This window comes from Ochotona curzoniae, unplaced genomic scaffold (assembly GCF_017591425.1).
Source record: "Ochotona curzoniae isolate NIBS_2020 unplaced genomic scaffold, NIBS_Ocur_1.0 contig_3622, whole genome shotgun sequence".
NCBI lineage: Eukaryota > Metazoa > Chordata > Mammalia > Lagomorpha > Ochotonidae > Ochotona > Ochotona curzoniae.
The window spans coordinates 2,290,318-2,313,240 of NW_024465926.1; the positions used below are offsets into that span (position 1 = coordinate 2,290,318).

At 59.4% G+C, this 22,923-nt stretch overlaps 1 protein-coding gene across 1 annotated transcript in view; it reads left to right on the plus strand.

The window, feature by feature from the left end:
• The first annotated feature begins 1,248 nt into the window (after nt 1-1,248).
• MEAK7 (MTOR associated protein, eak-7 homolog) overlaps nt 1,249-22,923 on the plus strand; it is a 33,050-nt gene continuing 11,375 nt past the window's right edge. Inside the window, exons 1-2 of the mRNA XM_040982294.1 lie at nt 1,249-1,826; nt 22,213-22,355. Of these exons, the coding sequence (XP_040838228.1) occupies nt 1,718-1,826; nt 22,213-22,355 (252 nt within the window). The 5' untranslated portion in view covers nt 1,249-1,717. The remainder of the gene's footprint in view (nt 1,827-22,212; nt 22,356-22,923) is intronic.

Below are 22,923 nucleotides of genomic sequence, written 5' to 3' on the forward strand. Positions count from 1 at the left end.
TTAAGGATTGGGGGTGCAGAGTTAGCTCTGCTCCGAGGCTGAGGTGCCCTAGCCAGTGACCCCAGCCCAGCTCCAAGCCTCAGTGGTGCTCACTAGGCCCCTTTGTCATGGGGACGTAAGTCTGTGGACTTGACCTATGTTCAGCCCCAGGAGACCTGGGACAAGGGCTGTGACCAGATGTGTGGTGGAGGGACAGAGTCTAGATCCTTCTGCTTCTGCCGGCCACATCTGGCCCCATCCCTGCACCCAGCCCTGCACTGAGCCCTGCACCGTGGCTGAGTGGTCGGAAGACGCCGTGTGGAGGATGCACCTGCCTCTGGGGTGTTTTCCAGAGCTGATACCTGGTGGCAGGAGGCAGGGGCTGCGGGGCCCTCCTGGGATGGTGGGGATGGGGAGCAGGTACGAGGAGCAGCACAGGGCTAGGGAAAGGTTCAAGTCCAGCTCCAGGCTTTCAGACAGTCTGACCTCGGGGAGGATGCGTGTTCCCCACAGCGGGGCACCCAAGACACATTGCCAGCTGCGCCGAAGCTCAGGCGGAGACTTTATGAGGTGGCTCTCCCATGTTAGTGAGTGGGAACACAGACTACTGTGTGCACCCAGGGGGTGGACAGCCCAGGACTGGAGCCAGGTGGGGCCAGGTGCAAGCATCTGTGTTAGCCCATGCTGGTGGAATTGCATAGGAATGAATGGATTCTGACATTCTGTGCAGTGACTGGCTGTGACTGGGGCCCCCATTCCCCTTGGCCAGGACACGAGCCCTTGGCAGGTAGTCCCTCCAGCCTGTGGGCAGGGAATGTAGACATATCAGCAACTGGCCTGGTGTCCATAGAAAGAGGAGCAAGTGTCGGGCAGTGGAGTTGCCCCGTGGCGTGGGGACACAACAGCCTGAGGACCTGAGCAGTCATTCCGCCAGCCTGGATGAGAGCAAAGGAGAGGCTTGAAGCAGGTACGAATCCTGACCCCACAGAACAGGTGCAGTGGGACTCTTGCCAGCAAGCTCCAGGCAGAGGTAAGCCGGGTGAGCCTCAGGTGGGCTGTGTGTGTACAGACTGCAACAGCTTGCTCCCCACCCCAAGCCTCGGGAGGCCGCTCTGTGTTCAGGGGCACAGTAGAGAGGAGGCCCGAGGTATGTGGACTCCAGGGCACTGCAGGAAGTTGAAGGTGGGGCCCATCCCACTGCTTCTCTCTGGCGGCACCTGTAAGCTGAGCCTCGCCCCACCACTTCCACACAGAGCTCTCTCCCAGCCCAGCACCCGCCATCCCCTCAGGACCGCCTCGCTGTCCTGGGTCAAGTTCCCACTGCAGGAGCTGTTGGGCCTGCCTGTGGCCCCCTTCACTTCCCACTTTGGATGCCCCATCCTTCTCCTTCCTTCAGCTGTTTGGTCTTGTCTCTGACTTGCTTCCTGCCTTGTCCTGCGCAGCCATTCCACCTGTGTAGCTCCTCCCTGCCCCCAGATGGAGCTCCCGTTACCCAGCCTCTCCCTTCATGCTTGAAGGCTCTGGAGAAGCCTGGAGGGGCCGCGGCTGCAGGGGCCGCCTGGCCTGGGGTGCTTTCCCCAGGCAGCAGGTCTGAGTGCCACCCTAGGCTGAGAGCACACACCCCAGGGACTCCGGGGCTGAGGACCTGGACGGCTCTGGTGCAAGCTGCCCCATGGGCTTCCGCGCCAGGGGCTGAGTTAGGAGTTTCCTGTGGGCCATTTGGGCTGGAGTGACATGGATGAACCCTCCCTTGCTGCCTTTCTCGTCCCCTTCATTGCCATGTCTGATGTCACCGTCGGGGATGCGCCAAGCTGTGAAAGATATCCTGAGGAATCCTAAACCCCGAGGTGAGTATAATTTAGGCAACTTATAGGCACCCGGCACAGTGTAACACCTGTGCAGGGTTTGCAAGCACCCCCTGGCGTTGCTGTGAGCGGACACGTCTGCTGCCGTGAGGGTGGGCCGTCGGTGGGATGGTGTGGAGGGGCTTCAGGCTCTGAGTGTTGGGCCTACTTACCCTTTGAAAACATCACTGTGGTCTTTTTTTCCTCCACCTTGGTTTATAAAATCTCTCTGAGAGGCAGAGAGAGCCCACGGTTTACGCTTCAGATGCACACCACAGTAATGTGGGCTTGACCCAAGCTGAGAGTTAGTGACTCTGCCAGGGTCTGCCCTGTGTTTGGCAGGTTGGCAGGGGGCCGGGGACTTGAGCCATCCTTGCCGCCTCCCAGGGTCTGCCCTGGCAGGAAGCTGGAGCCTCCCCTGGGCGGCATCCTGGCTGGTATCTCCACTGCTAGGTCAGACCCCACCGCGTTTGGCTTCCGAGCTAAAGGAAGCACAGGTGTTCCTGTGTGTGCTGTGCGGGGCCAGGTGCTGTGAGATGGTTTTCACCGCCGCCTTGAATGCCAAAGTGTTGACATTTTTTGAAGAAGGGAGTCCACAGAGCATGTCCAGCAACCAGACGGGAAAATGCCAAAGTGCTTGCCTGGGCCAGGTAACTGGGGTTAAACCACACCAGGAGCCAAGGAGTCAGCAGGAAGCTACAGGGGAGGAGGCCCCACCATCCCCAAGCCTGATGGGGAAGCACAGACAGCTGGTGCTCAGGGCACCTGTTTTGAGACTGAAGCATCCAGCAGGAGGCTGGTTGCTGCTAAGAGCCCCACGGCAGGTCTAAGGGAGCTGGAGGAGAAGGGTCCCCGGGAGTCCCCGTAGGACCTGGGCCTCTGCTCCTGGGTCCTCCTGCCACCCATGCTTGCTGCCCTAGTTCTTGGTCCAGGGCCTGCTCGCTCCTGCCCAGCTGGCCATCTGGAACACGCCTGTTTAACACCTTGTGCCTCCCAGCACGTCCACAGGTGCCCTGCTGCAAAGCCCCTCTTCCAGGCTGCCACGCAAAGAGAGGGGACAGGCCCCGGGGGCAGCACAGAGGGGGGCCCGTGCCCGCTGTCCACCTGACCTCTTCAGGATTAGCTGTCTGGTTGCAGCAAGCAGTTGCGCTCACCACCCCTGGACCACACCTGGAGGTGTCTGCGGAGTGAAGGAAGGGTCTCTGAAGCCTTAACAGTGCAATCATCAGATGCTTTCCCGAGTTGGTGCAAATTGCCCAGATGGAGAGTTGCCATGGCAACCCAGGGGCCACAGCAGAGCATCCCACTGAGATGCAAAGCCCGTCCCCCAGCCCCCACTCCTGGTTGCACAGGAGGTAACGTGCAGCTGGGCTGTGGCTGCCATGGGGTGTGGGGGGACTAGCAGGCAGCTGTACCACCTCGAGCTGTCCCCCACCAAGGGGTCCTGGGGTGATTTCCCCATCCCTCCGTGCGTGTGATGTGTTGGAGCAATCACTTGCAAAGTGAAGTGTGTTTGGTGAGGTCGGGTTTGTGTTCTCATCCAGGGACAAAGCAACCCGAGAAAAAGGGGCTGCAGGATTCTGCTGTGGTTAACTTGGTGCCCCTTCCCCAGCTGTGTGATCAGGCAGCTGCTAGACTTCTCTGAGCCTCGTTTTGCATTGCAGCAACTGTCTGTCCCTTAGTAAGTTGCCCTGTGGTATCTGACCCAGTGGTGAGATTCCGCCTTGTCTCCCAGGGTGGGCCTAGCTCCTTCCTGTCTGTCCTGGGCCATGACCTGGGTGCTTAGCACCCCTTCCTGCCTCCTGTGGGCTCGGGGGATGCTGAAAAGTTGGGCGGTGGGTGGCAAGTGACCCTGAGGAGCCGTGCACCTGCAGAGAGGGGAAGGACTGTGGCTTCTCGGCAGTGGAAGGTGGAAGAGAGGCAGATGCCTGGGGGCTGAATGGAGGCTGAGGCAGGCGGGCTTGCCCTGTGGATGTCCCAGTGCCTCGGCAGCTCCTTGCTGCCCTTCCTGGTACAGAGGGGAGAGCAGACACTTCTCAGGACATGTGACTTGCACTGAGCCCCTGGAGGCGTGTCGGGCTCCCCCAAGTTTGCCACTGCATGCTACCTTCAGCTCACAGGGATCCAAAGTGGCATAGCGGGAGGTGCCACCCAGGGTGGACATATCTGGATGGAGCCTGGCCACCTGGGTTCCTGAACCTGCTGCTGCCCCTGTGGGCCTGTCCCCCAGCTCAGTGGGACTGCTGGCCCCTGGTGCTCACAGCACACTCCACACTGCAGCTGCCAAGCAGGAGGCATTCGGTACCCGGACAATCTTGCATGGGCTGTGGCTCCAGGTCCGAGCCACCGGGACTCGGCAAACCTGAGCATCATCCAGAAATGTTGTAAGGCTTAAACCGTTGAGACTGGCATGGAAATAACTCCCGAGGTTGTCGTTCGTTTTTATCTGTGAGTTTTCTTTTCACTTAAAAGTAGCATAAACTTGAGAGCAGGGGTGTCTGGCATGCTGAGCAGGTGCTTGGCTGCCTCGGCATCCCCTCTGTCACAGAGCATGTGCCTGGCTCTGAGTGCTTGCTCCCTGCCAGCCCATGCCCCAGGGGCAGCAGGTGGCGGCTCAAGTTGTTGGGTCCCTGCCCCCACCGAGTTCAGGTCTCCTGGCTTTGGCCTGGTCCAGTCCCAGCTGCTGCATCCAGGGGAGTGTACCAGCAGGTGAGAGCTCTCTCTTCTCTCCACCTTTCCAGTAAATAAAGAGAGGCCAACTCAATGCCTAGCCAGTGTGACGAGCTGGAATAACACCAAAGTGTGCAGCATGCCACGTGCCACTCCTGCTTAGCCACATGCCACGACCTGCTCCCATCTCCACATGAATCTGTGATCTTCTAGAACTTTCTTTGTGCTTGCACCTGTGTGGGAGACCCGGAAGAGGCTCATGGCTTCGGACCGGCATAGCATCGGCTGTTGCGATCTTCCTCTCTGTCTCTCCTCTCTGTATATCCGCCTTTCCAATGAAAATAAAATAAATCTTAAAAAAAAAAAGAGGGAGCAGGATTGAAAGTGGAGAAGCCAGGACTAGAACTGTCGTATGGGATGTCAGCTCAACAGGCAGTAGTTTTATGCACTGTTCTACAGCAGCAGCCCCATATAACTTACCTTCTAACCATGAAATCATGCAACCTAAATCATGGAGCACTTAGGTTTTGTTTTCATTGTGGGATCAAGTGTGGAACCATCCGCTTGTCCCAGCATTGAGACAATTTTGAGTCTTGAGGGTGAGAACACTCAGCTGGTTTGGGGATGCTGCAGGTGTGGTGGTTCATGTGGTCAAGCCCCTCATGATGGGCTAGAGGGGTCTCAGTGGGAGGGAAGGCCTGGGAAGGGCTTGAGAGCATCCTCGGGCAGCTGATCATCAGCCACCTCCAGCAGCAGTGGCAAGGCCTTCCCAGTGTGGCCGTCTGCTGTGGTGACGTGGCTTCTGTCCCAGTGTGGCCATCTGCTGTGGTGACGTGGCTTCTGTCCTAGTGTGGCTGTCTGCTGTGGTGACGTCGTGGCTGTCCCAGTGTGGCTGTCTGCTGTGGTGACGTGGTGGCTGTCCCGGTGTGGCCATCTGCTGTGGTGACGTGGCTTCTGTCCCAGTGTGGCCATCTGCTGTGGTGACGTGGTGGCTGTCCCGGTGTGGCCATCTGCTGTGGTGACATGGTGGCTGTCCCAGTGTGGCCATCTGCTGTGGCAACGTGGCTTCTGTCCCAGTGTGGCTGTCTGCTGTGGCAATGTGGCGGCAGTCCCGGTATGGCTGTCTGCTGTGGTGACATGGTGGCAGTCCTGGTGTGGCCATCTGCTGTGGTGACATGGTGGCTATCAGGGTGGCTGTCTGCTGTGGTGACATGGTGGCTGTCCCAACATGGTTATCTGTTCTACTAATCTTTGCTGCTTCATTCCTCCTAGTTTGTGCATCTTTAGTCCCAGTTTTCAAGGGGCTGGTCTCTACACGGTGACAGGGCTGGCTCTTGTTGTGGTGCCTGAAAGCCCAGGCTTGCTTCCCTGCCCTGCCCACCCAGGATGTATTTGTCTTTAGAAGGATGGCCTTGGGAGGAACAGCACAGAGGGCCCAGCAGCTGTTTGGGAAGCTGGCATCCCTGCTGGAGCACCTGCTAAGGTCCGGGTGCTTGCTGCTGAGCCGGCTCCCTACTAACACACATCCCAAGGGGCACCAGGCCATGGCTCGAGGACTTGGCTGCTGCCACCGCATGGGAGGCGCAGCGTGAGCTCTGGACTCCTGTTAGGGCTGCTGCGCTACTGCACGCATCTGGGGAGTGAATCTGTGGATGGAAGTGCATTCTCTCTCTGCCTTTCCAGTAAAATGAAAGTGAGTAAGACATTTTAAAAACACATCATTGAAAGGGTGCCTGTCCTTGTCAGCCTGTCCCCCAGAGCAGGTCACATGCTGAACAGTTGTACTCTGCCCCTCCTGGCCCCTGTGGGCATGTGTCTCCCACCTTGCTCCTTTGGGCTGACTGTGTGCACAGACACCGACTTGTTGCTGTGCTGATGGCACATGTGGATGGCCCATGGGCTGCGCCTGGCCCCTTGAGCACAGACCCAGGGGCCCACTAACTGTGCATGGTGGGGGGTGGTGGGGTGACTCAAAGCAGTCTCAAGGACAGACCTTCACCCACAGCAATCATGGCTGTGTGGTCCCGGAGCTTCTGGGTTCCAGTAGAAGTCTCCAGTATGGGTGTCCCTGCCTGGGGAAATGACGGTATTCCGGGCACAAACCATGTTCTCACTGTGCCATTTGCCACTGTGCAGTTCCGAGGCAGTGGAGACCCAGGGCTGGGGGTCGTGTGCCCCATGCTGGCCCCTCTGCCCACACACGACATGGCAGCCAGGTGCTGCCAGCACCAGGGCATGGGGGCCTGAAAACCCCGAAGCTGACCCAACCTGCTCCACGCCCACAGGCTCCTGCCAGGCCCTCCCTGATGCTAGAATATTCCCTTCAGCTGCCGGAGCCCCTGTGAGGGTTTCCATGGCACCGTGGAGGGCTGAGGAGTCTAGTTGTTCCCCTGTGTGAGTGGGGAGGCCCCCACCCTGGGTGGGTTGGAGACACCCCAGGCCAGCCATTGTCCCTGCGGGTGCAGGGGTCAGAGGCTGTGGGAGGGCCTGTGGGGAGGCAGCCCTGGGGTCTAGGGTGGAAAGGGGAAAAAGAAAGCCCGGGTTCTGGGAGCAGCTGGGGACACCAGCTGGTGGGGAGGGGACGAGGGTGCCCGTGGGCCAGTGGGACATGCTGGCTCCAGCCTCTGTGGCCGGCAGGATCCTCTGCTGACAATGGCCCCAGGCCCGGGTCTGCAGGGGACCCGGCTGGGATCTCATGTTTCCTTGCCATGCGGGCAGGCACAGTGACAAGCTTTCTGCTGGGAAATGGCAGGCATTTCTTTCTCTTTTTCTAACATGGATTCATCTGGGTGGCAGGGAGAGAGATTTTCCATGTGCTGTTTCACTCACCCAGGTGGCCGCATTGGCCAGGGCTGGGCCAGTGGACACGGGGAGCCTGGCAGCAGTGGTCTTCTGTGGCTCAGGGCCTAAGCACGTGGGCCATCTCTACTGTCTCTCCAGGCGCATTGCGGGGAGCTGGACCGCAAGCAGAGTAACCACTTCCGATAAGGGATGGCAGCATCGCAGGGGACGGCCCACTGCCTGGATCCCCACGGCCACAAGCCAGAGCACGGCCAGCTGGGCAACAGCACAAGGCGAGCTGCAGTCACAGCCCCTTGTGTGGTGTTGACCCCATTCCCACCCAGCTCCCGCTCCTGGCCCAGCCCCCTGCTCCTGGCCCAGCCTCCACCCCTGTCCCAGCCACGTCCCCCCCCCCCCCCGCCCCGCTCCTGTCCCAGCCCCCACCCCTGTCCCAGCCCCCCACTCCTGGCCTGGAGGTCAGGTGGCTGTTCCCATGGCTGACAGCTGGGAGTGGCAATTTCTGCTTCAACTGAAGGGACCAGAGGGAAGGCTGCTGTTGAAGCTGCTGTGTGCCTACCACGGCCCAGCACCTCCAGGGCTTGTGCCTACACAGAGCCCAGAAAGGGCTCGGGAGGGCAGCTTCCCAGTGCACCCAGCGCTCCTGACCCCAGAGCCATGGTCAGAGCTCTGGAGCTGTTGCTGCTGCTGCTACAGGGCTGCCACCGGTTGCCATGTGCTTGCCATGTTTGTGTGTTCAGCAGGGAGTCATGGCCACCCAAAGTGGCCCTGCTCAGCCCCATGCTGGGGAGCTGGCCTGCGTTAACCCCTCTGTGACCCCGCTGTGATTACACCCATTCTCTAGATGTAGAAACTGAGACACAGAAGTTCAACTTGTTCAAAGTCACAGGGCCATGGAGGACCCATTCTGGATCCATCATTCATGGTGCTAACCACAAAACCCTTGACTCTGTGGGCGCAACACTTCCGTGTGGGGAGAAAATGATGGGAGAGGCTAGGACAGCGTGTAGGAGGTCGGCCTTGCAGCCACAACTCGGGAGCGGTGTGTGTGTGGCTGCGGCAGGCTGCACGGGTTGCTGTGTAAGGGCAGGGAGCCCCTGCTCTGGAAAGGCCCCGGTGCCCTGTCCTGGAGGTGAGGGCTGGGCCACTCACCAAGCGGGGGTCTGTACGGAAGATGCTTCCAGATGGCCGGCAGGCGAGCAGGGCCGCCGTTCCACTGGGGCCTGGTTCTGGCTCCGTGCCTGCCTTCAGCTCGTAGCAATGTGTGGACAAAGACCAAGGAGACTATAAATCCATGCCTGGACACATCTGCCAATGACAGAGCCTGGGATGAGGGCCCTGAGTGAGGACCTGCTCCCTGGGGTGCTGGGCAGGCACAGGGAGCAGCCTCGCCACATTGTACCCAGAGGCACAAGTTTAGGGTGCAGGGAGGGGTGGAGCCACGTGATAAGGGCAGGAGGTCGGGGGAGGAGATGGAGAGTGGGGCTTGCATATAATTAACATCTAATTACTAACAGTGCAGACCTTAACTCTGGGGTCAGCCAGGAACCAAATGGGCTGTAGAGCCAGGGACGTGCCAGCTGTAAGATGGAAATGTGGGCGGGGACTTAGGTGCTGAGGGACCATGGTGCTGTGGGGGGCAGGTGCTCCGCCTAGAGTGACTGTCACCATCTGGCCCAGTGACCCTCCCCGCATGGGAGCGTGGCTTCCCTCAGCTAGCTCATCTCAGGCTGAAGCCAAGATCAGGAGCTCCACACGGGCCTGGGGCTGTTGGTGACAAGGACAGTGGCCATGGTCCACACTCAGTGGCCTTGACATAGGAGAGAAAGAGGCAAAGTGGGAGGGAGCTGGACAGACCCTTGTGCCCAGAGGAGCATGGCTGAGGATGGGAGCATGGCATCAAGGTCCCTTCGAGACCGCCTGTCACCTTCCGGGTTGTGAGCTGACCAATGCTGTCCCAGAAATGAGTCGGAGGCAGACTCTTGGGAGCTCAGGGTTCTTATTCACCAGCCACTGCACCCCAACCACCAGGCTCCCCTCGGAGAAACAGCACCAGCATGAACTGTGTTACTCTGTCTCAGCTTTAACACCTCCCTGTCGGCTGTGTGACATTTCTTGGAGGTCAGTTAGTCTCAGTACCCTGTACTTTAAACTCTCCAAGGCGAAAGTGTTTATACAGACTGAGAGCTGCCTCCTCCTTGGTGGTGAAGGGCGCAAGCAAGCAGGCCAGTGTGGTTTATAGAAGCCAGCTTTGCAGCTAGCCAGGGTTTTGTTGTTTTAAGATCTATTTCTTTTTTATTGGAAAGTTAGATTTATAGAGTAAAGGAGGGACAGAAAGATCTTCCATCTGCTGATTGACTCCCCAAGTGGTTGTGATGGTTGGAGCTGAGCTGATCCTAAGCCAGGAGCTAGGAGCTTCTTCCAGGACTCCCACGCAGGTGCAGGGTCCCAAGGCTTTGGGCTGTCCTCTATTGTTTTCCCAGGCCACAAGCAGGGAGCTGGATGGGAAGTGGAGCAGCTCCAACCGGCACCCTCAGTTCTAATCCCGGCAGCTCCACTTCCCATCCAAAGCCTTGGGACCCTGCACCCACATGGGAGACCTGGTAGAAGTTCCTGGTTCCTGGCTTCGGATCAGCGCAGCACCAGCAGTTGTGGTCACTTGGGGAGATGAATCATTGGATGAAAGATCTTCTCTGTTTCTCCTCCTCTCTGTATATCTCTGACTTTGAAAAAGGCCTGTGAAGCAGGGGCTCACTCTTTTTGATCGGGTGCTTCCATTGCCCTGGCACCTCGACTCTTGGCTGACCCAGGACAGCTGATCCCCCGAGCATGGTCCCTGTGTCCTGCTTAGGTGGGACAAAGGATATAGCAATATTATTTCTGGTTTGTGTGCTGTCAGGAGTTCCAGGAGAGGTGAGGCCTAGCGGTGATGGAATGTGGGCAGAGAAGCCAGGGAACGGTGAATGTCTGCAGCTTTGTGAGTGTGTCCAGGTTATTCGTTGCATGTCTCTAAGGATAACTTACATTGCTGGGGAAGCTGGGACGTAAGTCTTCAGCTCAACACATGGACTTAAGGGTGATGACCGCTTGTTCCTCTTAGGGTTAAATTTAGTTGGATTATGGTTGGATTACGTTCGGTTGGATTAGGATTGGTTGGATTGCCGTATGGAGGTGTGACTTGCTATTTCTAGTATGCTCTGTTATCACCAAGCTTGGTTAATAAAGACTCCTTAATAAACCTTAAAACAAAACAAAATAACAAGCCGGCGCCCTTGTGGGATCCTGGGTGTGCAAAGGCGAGGATTTAGGCACTAGGCTATCACACCAGGCCCACCATGTTTTTAAATAAACGAAGTCTCTAACATTCTGGTTCTGCCTATGCGTTCCTAACTGAAGACTTGTTTTTCTGCTTTCCCTGACTCTCAGGTAGACTTGGCGGGCCTGACAAAACTGACGCCATTTAAAATTTTCAGGCTGTCATCCCAAGAGGCCCGGAGAGGGGGGCATTTAGAATAAGATGACACAGCTTGCGTTCTGCCTGACCCCCTCCCCCTCCTAGCCCAACCTGAACCCTGGTGCTGGTGCTGCTGGTGCCACCTCCGCTGCTTCCATGCCAGGGGAGGCTCCAGCAGCTGCTCCCAGGTCTGCTCCCGTCTGCCTTCCAAGGCGAGGAGGTTTGGCCCCTGGGTGGTGTGCGCAGTCTTGGTTCTGAAAGCCTTGCCACCTCGTGCTTACATGGGTTGTTTGAGTGGCCCTGCAGCGCTGCCGCACGCGGGCGGCAACTGCTGCCACTCAGTGGCGTGGATTGCATGTGGCTATGCTGTCTTCAGATCCAACTGTTGTCGAGTTCACATTCCATTTTCTTAGAGGAAACAGATCTCGTCTCTCTATTTTTAGATTGATCATTAAAGCTGTAAATAAAAGGTAGGAGGGCTTTCCCATCCTATAACACTAAGGCTTTATTCATGCAGAAAGGGAATTTTTAAAAACGATTTGTTTATTTTTGAGAGACACAGAAAAATCTTCCACTTGCTGCTTCACTCCCCAAATGGCCACAATGGACAGGGCTGTGCACTAGCAACGGCTATTTTGGTGCAGATGTTCTTGAAACCCATGCATTGTTTTTTTTGTTTTTGTTTTTGTTTTTGTTTTTCCCCACAACGCATGTTTCCCACCTACTTTGGAAGACCCTGTAAATGGGACTGGCTCTTCGTTCATTATCAGTATGTTTCTTTTTCTCTCAGTAAGAAGAGTTAGAAGACACAGTAAGGACCTCTGGCTCCATGGCCAGAGTAGGAGAAGTGAGGTTTTATTGAAGAGAGAGACAGATGGCTGAGGGAGGGGCCAGCAGCGAGGAGAGGCCAGCAGCGGGGACCTCACAGCCCGGGGCACTCCGGGGGACTTCAGTGTATTGTCTCCTGGGAGCTGGGGGTGGCTACACATTGGCTGTGGGGAAAGCCAGGCATCTGCAACGGGGCCCTTTCTAACCTGTCCGTTGGCAAATGCTTGCAGCAGGAAGCTTTTGTCCTGTCCTGTTACTGCGTGTGCTCCGGGGGCTGTAGACGGCCTGCTGCTGGCCCCGGGCTCCCACGGGCAGGGACAATGAGTACACAAGTCAACCCAGTCGAGCAGATGACCTGCCTCCTGCTCTGGAGCCTGTGTCTCGGTGACTCCATCGTCTTCCGGGTCTGCCGGATGTTGGGAGAGCAAACAGCAGGTATTGCCCCGCTCCAGAGCTAAGGGCACACCTGTTGCCTGCCAGATGGGAAGCAGGCAGGTCCTACGGGACAAGGACTGAGTTCCCAGAGCCACCTGCTGTGTGTGCAGCATCCTTCCGGCCCCTTCTTGTCGCCCCAAGGACCTCGGCTGTGTGGGACCCCGCGCGTCGCGTGCTGCCTGCTGCCTTGGAGTGACCAAGTCCTCTGCCTCCAAGCGGGGAGTCCTGGGTTTTCTGCCGCTCTGAGCCAGCCTTCTCTTGCTGGAAGTGGAGGACGTTGGCTGTGGTGACAAGCTTTAGACCAGGAGCAGCCTTCTGTTGCGGTGCATCTTGCTCTCCCAACTCTTCCTGCTCTAAAAATCAGACACACCAGGCAGCAGGCTTGAAGGCATCACCCTGTCCCCCAGACTGCGCACCACGGCTCCACAAGCACCAGGCGCGTTCTGAGGTTGTCGTGTCCTGCTGAGGGTGGCGGGGGGGCGGGGGGGCGGGGTGGCTGCCTGGGGAAGGGCTTTGAGGCAGCTCCTGCCAGCCCCACCTCTGCCCTGCCGGGGGTCCCTCACTTACTTGTACCTCCCGTACGTGCACGTGACACCAGCGGGCGGTCGCTATGTGCAGTGTGATCAGGTGAATGGCTGGCATCAGTCATGCCACCGGGTGCACGCATCACAGGCTGAGCAGCTTCTGACATGCCAGTGCCTTCCAGGTCTTGTGGCATTGTGGGGTAGCTATTGAGGAGAGGGGTGCAGACTCTGGGGGACCCTCCGGGATAGCATGGGAATGTCTGTGCAACAAATGCCTCTCCCTATCACAGAATCAGGGTGATGCATGAGTTAAGTTGCGGGTGTTGATGTGGCTGTCAGCAGGGCTTGGTGCCTATACATGGTATTTCGTGTTCCATGTAATGGGATCCTTTGTAATCTCACTAGTGGGGCAGCCCCCCATTTTGGCGGGGGAACATTGGCAGAAAGTTGACGATGCTCTGGGGCTGGTGAGAAGGGGCACAGTGTCCCGAGCGACCCAGGCTCTCCAGCAGCTGGGGCGCCCCTGGGTAGGGAGCAACTGTGGACAGCTCAGCAGATGGTCAGGAGGTCGCCATCTATAATGCATGCGAGGCTGGCGGGTGCCCGGCAGACACAGGGCCTTTGTTCCCTGCGAGGAGGAAGGCAGAGCAGAGGCTGGAGGCCGGAAGGAGTCATGCCCCATCGCTGGACCGGCTGCTTCCTTTGCCATGACCTATGGCTGCTGAGGGTCCCTGAAAATGCAGAGAGACAGACATGCAGGCAGGCAGGCAGGCGCCCTGGGCTCCTGTGGCTTCCCAGGCCAGCCCCATTCCTGCACTTGGGTGCTGAGTGGTTCCCATGTCCGTAGGGCCACTGTCCCCTTGACTCACAGGAGCTGCTCCACGCAGGGCTGGCGACATGGTCTGGGGGCCCAGTGCCACTTTGGGTTGAGAATCGGTGTGTTGTGAGTAGATGAGCCGCACGTGGACCCTTGTCTGTGCCGGGTCTGGGTGACTGTGTGGGTTGTGTGTTTGTGCCACTGGTTTGGGTTTGTGTCCCCAGCTCATGGCCAGCCTCACATCAGCCAGTGCTTCCCGCTCCTTGCAAGGACACTCCCTAGTCTTCCTAGAACTGGACCTGGGGGCAGCTAACGTTGTGGGGAGTTTCCAAGGCAAAGACCCTGGATGTGAAGGGACAGTAGCCCTGGGCAGTCTCCAACAGGGGGTGCTGGGGCTCGGAGTGACCCTATGGACCCCTCACTGCAGGTGCAAGCACAGAACCTGCGACCCAGGGAGGCCCTGTGCCAGGGGAGTCCTGTGGGCGGCTGGGGGACTGCGCTCATGCTGTGGCCCGGCTGCGTTCCCGGCCCCTCTCCTCCTGAAAGGCTTGTGTGACTTCCTGAGCATAAGTGAAACTGCGTTTCCTTCCAGGCCGGGACAGAAGCGAGGGTGTGGTCTGGGTGCTGCATGCCAGCAGTGAAGGTTTCCGGCAGCTGTTTGGCTGTGCAGCTTCCTTCCCGCCCTGGCCGGGGCTCCAGGGTCGCCTCCGGATGCCAAGTCAAGACCCATCGCCCCCTCTCTGCACCCTTGGCCGTGGGCAGGAAATGGCTGGGATATCTGGGAGCCAAGGCCATGTCCCTAAAAGAGGCAGGCACGAGCTTCTGAGTGGTGGGGGGAAGGCACCCCGTTTTCAGTGAGCCTGTGGGCCTTCCACTGTCCCATGGTGCCGGACAGACCTGGGAGAGCCTTGGGATGCGCTGCTTCCCGCCCATTCTCGGCTGAACGTGCAGGCCTGGTAGCCAAGTCTGCCATGGCCTTTCTCCTTGCAGCCATTTCTCTCTGTGTGGGGGGTTTTTGTTTGTTTGTTTGTTTGTTAGATTTATTTTTATTGGAAAGGCAGATCTACAGAGAGAAGGAGAGACAGAAAGATCTTCCATCTGCTGATTCACTCCCCAAATGGCCACAACAACCAGAACTGAGCCTATCTGAAGTCAGGAGCCAGGAGCTTCTTCTGGGTCTCCCACATGGGTGCAGGGACCCAAGGTTTTGGGCCATTCTCTACTGCTTTCCCAGGCCACAAGCAGGGGAATAGATGAGAAATGAGGCAGCTGGACTATGAACCAGCACCCATATGTGATTCTGGACATGTAAGGCGAAGATTTAGCTACCGCACTGGGCCCATTTCTGTGCTCCTTGTGCAAGCTCTGGCCTGTCCACCTGCAGGTGCCTCTGGCCTGAGTGTCATACGGGAGTGGTGGGAGGCAAGTGTGTCCCCTGGCCTCGAGCTGGTCTGAGCGTGGAGGCTTGAGCTGTTGTGTTGATCGGTTTTTGTCCCCAGAACTGCCCGGACTCCAGTCTCCTTGTCTGTCACATGCTGTGACACTCTCCCCGTAGAGGACACTGTGAGGGTCAGTGCAGATGGCACATGGACACTCAGGCTCAGCCAGGCTTGGCAGGGGAAGGAGGGCACAGCCTGCCCCTTCCTGTGCGCAGAAAGGAAGGAATGGGTAAGGTGCCAGGAACTCTCCATCTTAATTACTCCTCGCAAGTGTCCTCTGGGCAGGGCAGGGTTTCAGCCTGTGACAGGCACACCAACTCCTCAGGGGTCTTGGGGAACACTTGGATCCTGCTGCAGCAGAAATGGGGGTGGGGGCCAGGGAAGCCAGGCTTCTCAACCCCCGAGACATGACTTGGCTTCTGTGGGCTTGGCTGCTGCCCTCCTGGGAAGCCTTGGCAACAGTTCCTGCAGGGAGCAGCGGTCTGTTCCCATTGTCCATCGAGCAAGGCAGGCTGATGAGGGGCTGGGGCTGTGCCGCCCACGGTGGGACTGGCAGGCCCCAGGAACCCCCTGTTTTCCGGGAGAAGCCCCTGGGTGGCTTCCACTGAGCTGGGGCGGGACCTGGGCCTGTTCATCTTCTCCCAGAGTCCTCGCCGTGGGGCCCGTGTGGGGGCGGCCTCGCCTGGGTCAGGCTGCCGGGCCAGGATTGGAGCTCTCCCCGTAGGGGTTTGCAAGCAGTCCACGCACTCGGCTCTGCAGGTGCAGGGGAACAAAAGACAGGCAAGGGCGTGGGCTGGAGTGGCTGCGGGGAGGCAGGGACGGAGCTCAACAGCTGCGAGGGGAGACATCCCTGGCACACAGAGCTTCACCCAGGCGCCTTCTGCCTTTATCTGTTTTTTCAGGGTGGTCTTGGGTGTAGGGTGTGTGAAGCCCCTAAGGCATTGTGCATGTGGGAGGTGTGGGATGGGGGGGCTTGTCAAAAGCGCCTTCCCTAAAGTTCTGTGCAAATGGCCAGCCACCTTCCTGCACTGCAATCATCCGGGGGAGCCTGGCGCTTGCTCAGGGGCTGAGCTGTGGACAAGTGAGTGCTCAGGACACTCCGTGTCCCTTCAAGCTCTTTCCTGTGTTTGGGGACATGGCATACCTCGAGTCCTGAGTCAGGAACCGTGCCGAACTCTGCCATCCTGGTCCTGGGGCTGGTGGAATCATATGAGCAGGATGGAGGGGAAAGGCTGCAGGTGTGTGCAGCAAAGGGGGTCGCCCACCTGGGAGCAGGGACACCAGGACACCTCGGTCATTGTCCTGGCCTCGGTCTGGTGCACACTGGACCGTAGCCATTTGGAGCATGAACCAGCAATGGAAGAGGTGTGTGCTTCCCTTTCTCTGTAGCTCTTTTAAGAAATCTCAAAAAGAAAAAAAAAAAGTGTCATGGGTGAGAGGTTGCAGAGGCCCAGCCAAGTACAGTGTTTTATGGGCCCAGATGGCTCTGGGGGTGCTGGGAGCCCAGATCACCCCCCGCTGCTTGCAGCCTGCTGCTGGTGATGGGGGGCTGTGTCTGACCATGGCACCCCATCCTGGGGGCTGCTAGGCCCACCGCCCCTGGCTGCTGCTGTCTGACCTCGACTTCCCAGTGAACTGAAAAGCCACGGTGGCACTACAGAGAGGTTGTGAGCACCGTCTGAGCTGGCTTGCACAGCTGGGTAACACAAGCTTGAAGCAAGACCGTGCTGGCAAACCTGGGGTGCAGCCAGGGCTGGACATCCCCATGTCTGCCACAAACAAGGCTGCTTGGAGGGGAGGTGACCTGGGGCTCTGTGCCAGGCCCGGGAGCTGGGCGCCTGAGGCAGGTTCCCACGTGGGGGCAGGGCCCCGACCACCTGAGCCGCAGCTCCTGCACTCCCCCAGCACCGTCTCCTGGGGTCGTGTCAGCAGGAAGCTGTGGTTAGGAGCTGCACCCTGTGTCTGAGGTGGCGTGCAGGTGCCTCATGTGCTGGGCCGCACAGCTGCTGCTGGACACTTGGTGCCTTCTTTCCCATGTCACTTCCTCCTGCTGGCCCCTGCGTGAAGGCTGGCAGGCACCCACAGGGACTCCAGGCTTCCTGTGGGCTGTTTGACCCTGCCTGTGTCTGCACTGCCACGGGCACTATGCCCCCAGTGCCCCTCCCAGTTCCCCTGGCACATCTCTCCTGCCTGTCCCCAGCCTCTGGGGTAATATGCCCTGTGCTCGGGGTGGGGATGGCTTAGGACTCAGCAGCTCCACATGCCTGGGCCACCCCGGGAGCCAAGTTGGACGTGGCCTGGAGTTGCTGAAGGAGGAGGGAGCCACGTGGGCAGCAGGGGTATATTGAGTGCATGACCTGACATGTGATGGGCTCAGTGGATCCCGGCGGGGTACAAGGACGAGGTGTGTGTGAGCAGGCACGCTGTGGGGTCCTGGTGGTGCCACGCCTCCTCCCCGTGGGAGCGAACATGGAGGTGGACACAGGTGCCGTGACCGTGTCACCCTCCTGGTTTGGCTGTTGCAGGGCCGGGTAAGGGGAGTGGAGACCCGCGTGTGCCATCACGTGAACCTACTCTTACTTCAAGATGGTTCTGAAATGGAGCCATTTGCCAGTTTTTAGGAAGAAAAGCCCTACCAAGTGTGCACCTGGATATGCATTTAAAGGTTTATTTTTATTGGAAAGGCAGATTTACAGAGAGGAGGAGAAGACGGAAAGATCTTCCATCTACTGGTTCACTCCCCAAGTGGCTGCAACAGCCAGAGCAAAACTGACCTGAAGCCAGGATTCAGGAGCTTCTTCTGGGTCTCCCACATGGGTGCAGGGTCCCAAGGCTTTGGGTCATCCTCTAGTGCTCTCTCAGGCCACAGGCAGAGAACTGGATGGGAAGTGGAGCAGCCAGGACTTGAACTGGTACCCCTATGGGATGGTGGCAGGCAGAGGCTTAGCGTGCTACACCACGGCATTGGCTCCCTGTATTTTGTTCTTGTGGTCTGCTCAGTTGGAACCCTAGGAAGTCCAGAGTGGGGGGCTGTCTCTGCCCCTCCATCTCCACCTTCTGGGGGTGAGGGACAAGTTTGAGAGGTGACCCTGTGTAGGCACCTTCAGATCAGAACAGTTCAGGGGACCTGCACCTTGAGCCCTGGCCATGGACCTGGCCCACAGGGCAGTACAGGCAGCCAGCATGGGCCAGGAGTTCAGAGTCAAAGCTCCAAGGCAGCAGTTTCATGGGGTCCCTCCGATCATGGGGATCCCCTAGTGCTAACTCTGTCAGCCCATCAGGAAATTCCCAAGCTTTTCCTCCGTTTGTGTTCCCTGCCAGGTGGAAGTACAGGACCTGCCTGTGCGGCTTGGGCAGGGGTCCCTCCCAGGAGACAGCTGCTGGTGGCCTGCTCGGGCCAGGCCCTCCTGCCGGTCCCTGCAGGCCTCTTGTGAAATGACACTTCCTCCGAGGCTGGCTGCTGCTTTTTGCCAAATAAGGCAATCCCTCGACAGGCAGGGGCAGGTGGGGGGTGGGCAGGCAGCCTCGAGCACGCTGAGCCTTACACAATCAACCAGGGGATGGGGCCACCTCCCACAGCATTAGAAGACCCAGAGCTTCGGCTGGGGAGACAGGGCAGGCGGGCGTGCAACGAAGCTGACCGCAAAACCCACCTCCTCCCAGGAGCCCCGGGTGTGGCCCACACCTGGCACCATGCCGGAAGCTGTGTGCACTGGGGTCACTGAGGGGAGGGCAGAGGTCAGAAGTTGCTGTTTTGGGGTGGTGCCTGCCTCCACTCCCATCCCAGCCTCAGCCCAGGGCTCCACCACAGGGGCTCCTGGACTTGGTCCCATGTTAGCCTCAGACAGCTTCCTCTAGGGTCAGGGTCGGGCCCCCTGTCCCAGCCTAGGGTGGAGGGTTGGCAGGCAGGTGGCATTGAGGGCACGTGGGAAAGAGGAGGTGTGTGTATTCCAGGCATGGTGGGAAAGTCAGGAGCCCAGAGCCGCTGCTGGCTTTCTCATGTGGGCAGCAGGGACCCAAGCACTGGGGCCATCTTCTGCTTTCCCGGTGCGTCCACAGGGAGCTGGGGAGGAAGTGGAGCAGATGGGACACGAGCCAGCATCCATTTGGGATGCTGGTATTGCAGATGGAGGCTTAAGCAGGTTCCCAGAGTTGCCTAAGGAGACGCGGTGCTCAAATGTCACCTGGTGTTCTGCAAGCAGCCACAGAGCAGGCCTGGGAGCAGGGGAGGAAAACCGAGGAAATCCTGGGGAAATGTGGTTCCCACAGTGCTCAGCACTGGGCGACCAGGGCAACTGGACGGTGTGAGCCGAGGGTGGGCCCGAGGGTCCCGTGGGAACACTGTGCCCTCCGCCCTGGGCTCACCTATGCAGTGGTTCTCAGCTAAAATCAAATTTAAACAGGAAGGTTGGCCTTGGGGCGACGGCGAGCGCCACCTTGTGGGCAGACGATGTGTGCGGTGTGGCGTCCTCCCTGGAGGAAGAGGCGGGCAGGGGGGCTTGGGGAAGGGAAGCACGCGTTTCCTGCCCTGTGAGGGTTCCCGTCCCGAAGAGGGAAATGTCCCATGGCGAATGAACGTGGGACTTGAGGTCTGTTTGTGCTTTTCCCGGTGTGGGGCAGGCGGCCTGGCTTCCTGCTGTCTCTGAATCTGCTCGCCCATCCTGCTTGCTGTCGGAAACCCAGGTCCCTGGTTGCATAGTCTGAAACCTGGGCGAGCGCACGTGGGCCTCAGCTGCAGGCAAAGCCTTCCTGTTCCCCTTGGAGCCTGCTGCGGGCCGGGGCTACCCTGCAGCTGCGGTCCGGCCCAGCCCTGTGTTGCCAGGTGAACTCTGGGTGGCGGATTAAATTTGCACATCAGAGCAGCAATGAGCAATGCTTAGGGCCTCAGCATGCCTCCCGCGGGGTGAGGAGTGAGCCTCTGGTGGTCTCCTCTGAGAACTGAGCCATGGAGCAGCGCCTGGTCCTCAGCCAAGTGGCAAGCAACCTGTACCGGGTTAGGGCAATGAGTTCTTGTCTGGCGCTAGAAAGAATTGAGACACATGACAGTGGCTTTCTTTCTAAACGACGCGGCTTGCTGTCCTTAGTCGTGGTGGCTGGACACTCAGACCCAGCTGCCTGCTGCTTTGCTCCATCCCGCACTAAGTTCTCTCAGCATCTCTGCTCCAGCCCCTTCCGGCAGCCTTCCATCCCATCTCTTCTCCTGGCACTGCCCCGTCTGCCTGAAGCTAGCCTTCTCAGGATGGTTCACGCCATGGGCATCTGTGGGAGGCGGCCCTTCTGTTGGGCGTCCCACTACTTCCTTGCCTTTTGCTTGCCGGGTACTGAGTCAGCGTAGGGTGAGGCTGCCTTTCACCCTCCGTGAGTTTGAATGCCCGTGTCCAGCTGCGGGTGCAGCACAGGATGGTGTCAGAGTGGGTGAGCCAAGTTTGCACTGGGGAGTACAGCTCTGGGGGCTGAGTGGCAAGGCCACGGCGGTGGTCCAGGCAGGGCAGGGCAGGGCAGGGCAAGGTGGCAGGACTCTGTCAGCCTTGCAACGTCCTCACATTGGCTCTGAAGCCCTGCGCTGTGCCCGCTGACACAGCGGTTGGCTCCCGCTCAGTGTCTCTCTCCTCAGGGCAGCCGGCGCGAGGGCAGAAGGTGCTGAGTCACTGCCTGGCTCTGCTGAGTCAGCATCTGGAGACCTCGCCAGGCTCCAGGCTTGCTCTGAATCGATTCTCACCTGCCTGGGGTGGGAGTAGGGAACACTCCGGCTCCTTCTCACAGGTGCCAGGCCCGCTGGCTGTGGGCTGACCCCACGGGCGGGGGTAGGACCTCAGAGGTCCACACCCAGGTCCCCCTCTCACTCTGCCAGGTGATTGCCAAGGAGTCCAGGCAGGCTCCCTCCCCTGGGGAAGGGCCCCCAGTGAAGAGAACCCAGGACTCTGGTTGAGGCAAGTGGATTTGGGAAGGACAACTTTGGAACGAGAAGGGCTAGCAGGCAGACAGCCTCAGCGTCCTTCCTGAGCCTGGCGCCGCCCACTAGCATCTGTGTGTCCCCTTTGCCCAGCCTCTTGTTCTCTTTCCTGGCTTTTTTCCACAGCCACATCCGCCATGGCCATTACTTCCCCTTCTTTAGTCCTCACCTCCAGTCGTGGAACAGACAAGATGCCATGGCTGGCTCACACCACCCTGCCCAGTGCCTGGCACCAAGCAGGTGTATGGCACACATCCGCTGACCTTGCAGACAGAGACCCTAGCCCGGCGGGCTGGATGCCCCCGGGGCTTGATCCTGCAGTCCAATGCCACTCTCCTTGCCCTAGGAGGCTCACCAGCTTCTGAGGATTTCAGAGGACCATGTGCTGGGTGACAGTGAGAGGGGGCCGTGCTCCGACAGGCTCAGAGCCGGATGAGGGGTGCAGGGCCCAGGCTGTGGTCCTCAGGAGCTGGCAGGGTCCCAGCGGTGGTCAGCACTATGCACCTGTGTAGCTGCACCCCTGGGGGCAGACCCAGGCTGCTTCTGCATCACCGGCCCTGCCATCCCCCACGGTGTGCACAGGTGCCTCCCCACTGCGGAGTTTCTGCGAACCGACAATTTACAGAGCTGAGCTCTTGGGGGGTGGGTCAGCAGGCCACGGGGGCACAGGGGTCCCTGACAAGTGTCACTCCTCATGAAGAATGTAACTGGATCTCTGCCCAGCACTCCATCGGCTCAAGGGAGACAGGGCAGTGACTGTACACCAGTCTGGGGCACAGGGTCTGTGTGGAGATGCTGAGAACCAAGTGCACATTGCAGGTCAGGGTCCCGGCCAGGAAACCAATGGATGTGCAGGCTTGGGAGTGAGCTGAGTGGCCAGCAGGAATCCAAGTCACAAGAGAGGATGTGATGAGGGAGGGACGTGGTGGAGGTGGGGACAGAGGGAGCAGACCTGGGAGGCTGACCACAGAGGGGCACCCCAGAAGCCCAGGAGAGAGGTGCTAAGGGGAGCAGGGGACCCTGTGTGTGGCACATGTACGGCGGCTCCGACAGGGGTCAGGAGTGGACAGGCCTGGGCTGAAGCAGGGATGGAGCCTCAGGGGAAGGGAAGGCGGCCATGGGGTGTGTAGGGGTGGCCCGAAGCTCCAGGGTATCCGCTCACTCCCATCGCTGCAATGAGGGTGTCACAGGGTACAGACCATGGGCTGCCCAGGCCCGGCAGCAGAGGCTGGCTGCCCCCTGTCTCATTGCCCCCCTAGGTAGCCTTCTGGCATGGTTCAGCCTCTCCCAGCTGCTGTTTAGCCCACAGCCCGGGCCCCTGCTAGCCCAGGGCCGGCCTCCTCTGAGACCCCAGCTGCCCCCATCCCTGCACGTTGGCGGGCGCCTGGCTCCGCCCCTTCCCGCCAGGGCCGGCCCACTCCCCATGAGGACCTCGCCATTGGACAACTTCTCACTAAGGCTCCGCCCCAGGCTTCTGCTTCTGTGATTGGGCCAAGGGACCGTCCATCAACGTTGTCGCCTGGGAACTGGGCAGAGGCGGCTCCCAGGGGAAAATCCTTGCCACTGCCGGACCGGAAGGTGGGACTGCGTCGGGGCTGGCGCCGGAGCCGTTGGTGAGCTGGACGCTGGACGGGAGGCAGCAGCCGGGCGGGCAGCAGGCGTGGCCCCCGTGGGCGTTGGAGCAGGCTCTGCTCCAGCCCCGCTGTCCATGGCGCTGTGTGCCCAGGGCAGAGGGCCACTGGGGGCCGGTGACAGCCGGAAGGGAGGGAGGAGTCACTCAGAGGCGCCCCTTCCTGTCACCTGGTGGTGTGGTCTGATGAGGAGGGTGCCTGCCTCGGGTCTCCCCTTAAGGAAGGAGGCGGGGCGGGGGAGGGTCCCCTCTTGGATTCCGCCTGCCACCCGGGCTTTTCTCAGCCGAAGGGAGAGGAAGGCGAGCGCCCCTAGACCAGCTCCCCTCCGCTGAGTGACTGAGGGGGCTGGGAGGGAAGGGGTGGTGGTCCCTGCGGGTCACACCCGAGGTGGACACTGAGAGCCACGCCTGTGGTTTGGAAGGAGGTGGCCACATGGGCAGGGGTTGGAGGGCAGAGTGACCCCAAGAGGCTCTGAGCAGGGTCCCGTGGGAGCTGAGAACTGCTGCTCTTCCAAGCGGGAAATGGGGGACCACCTCGGCTGCCTCTGGCT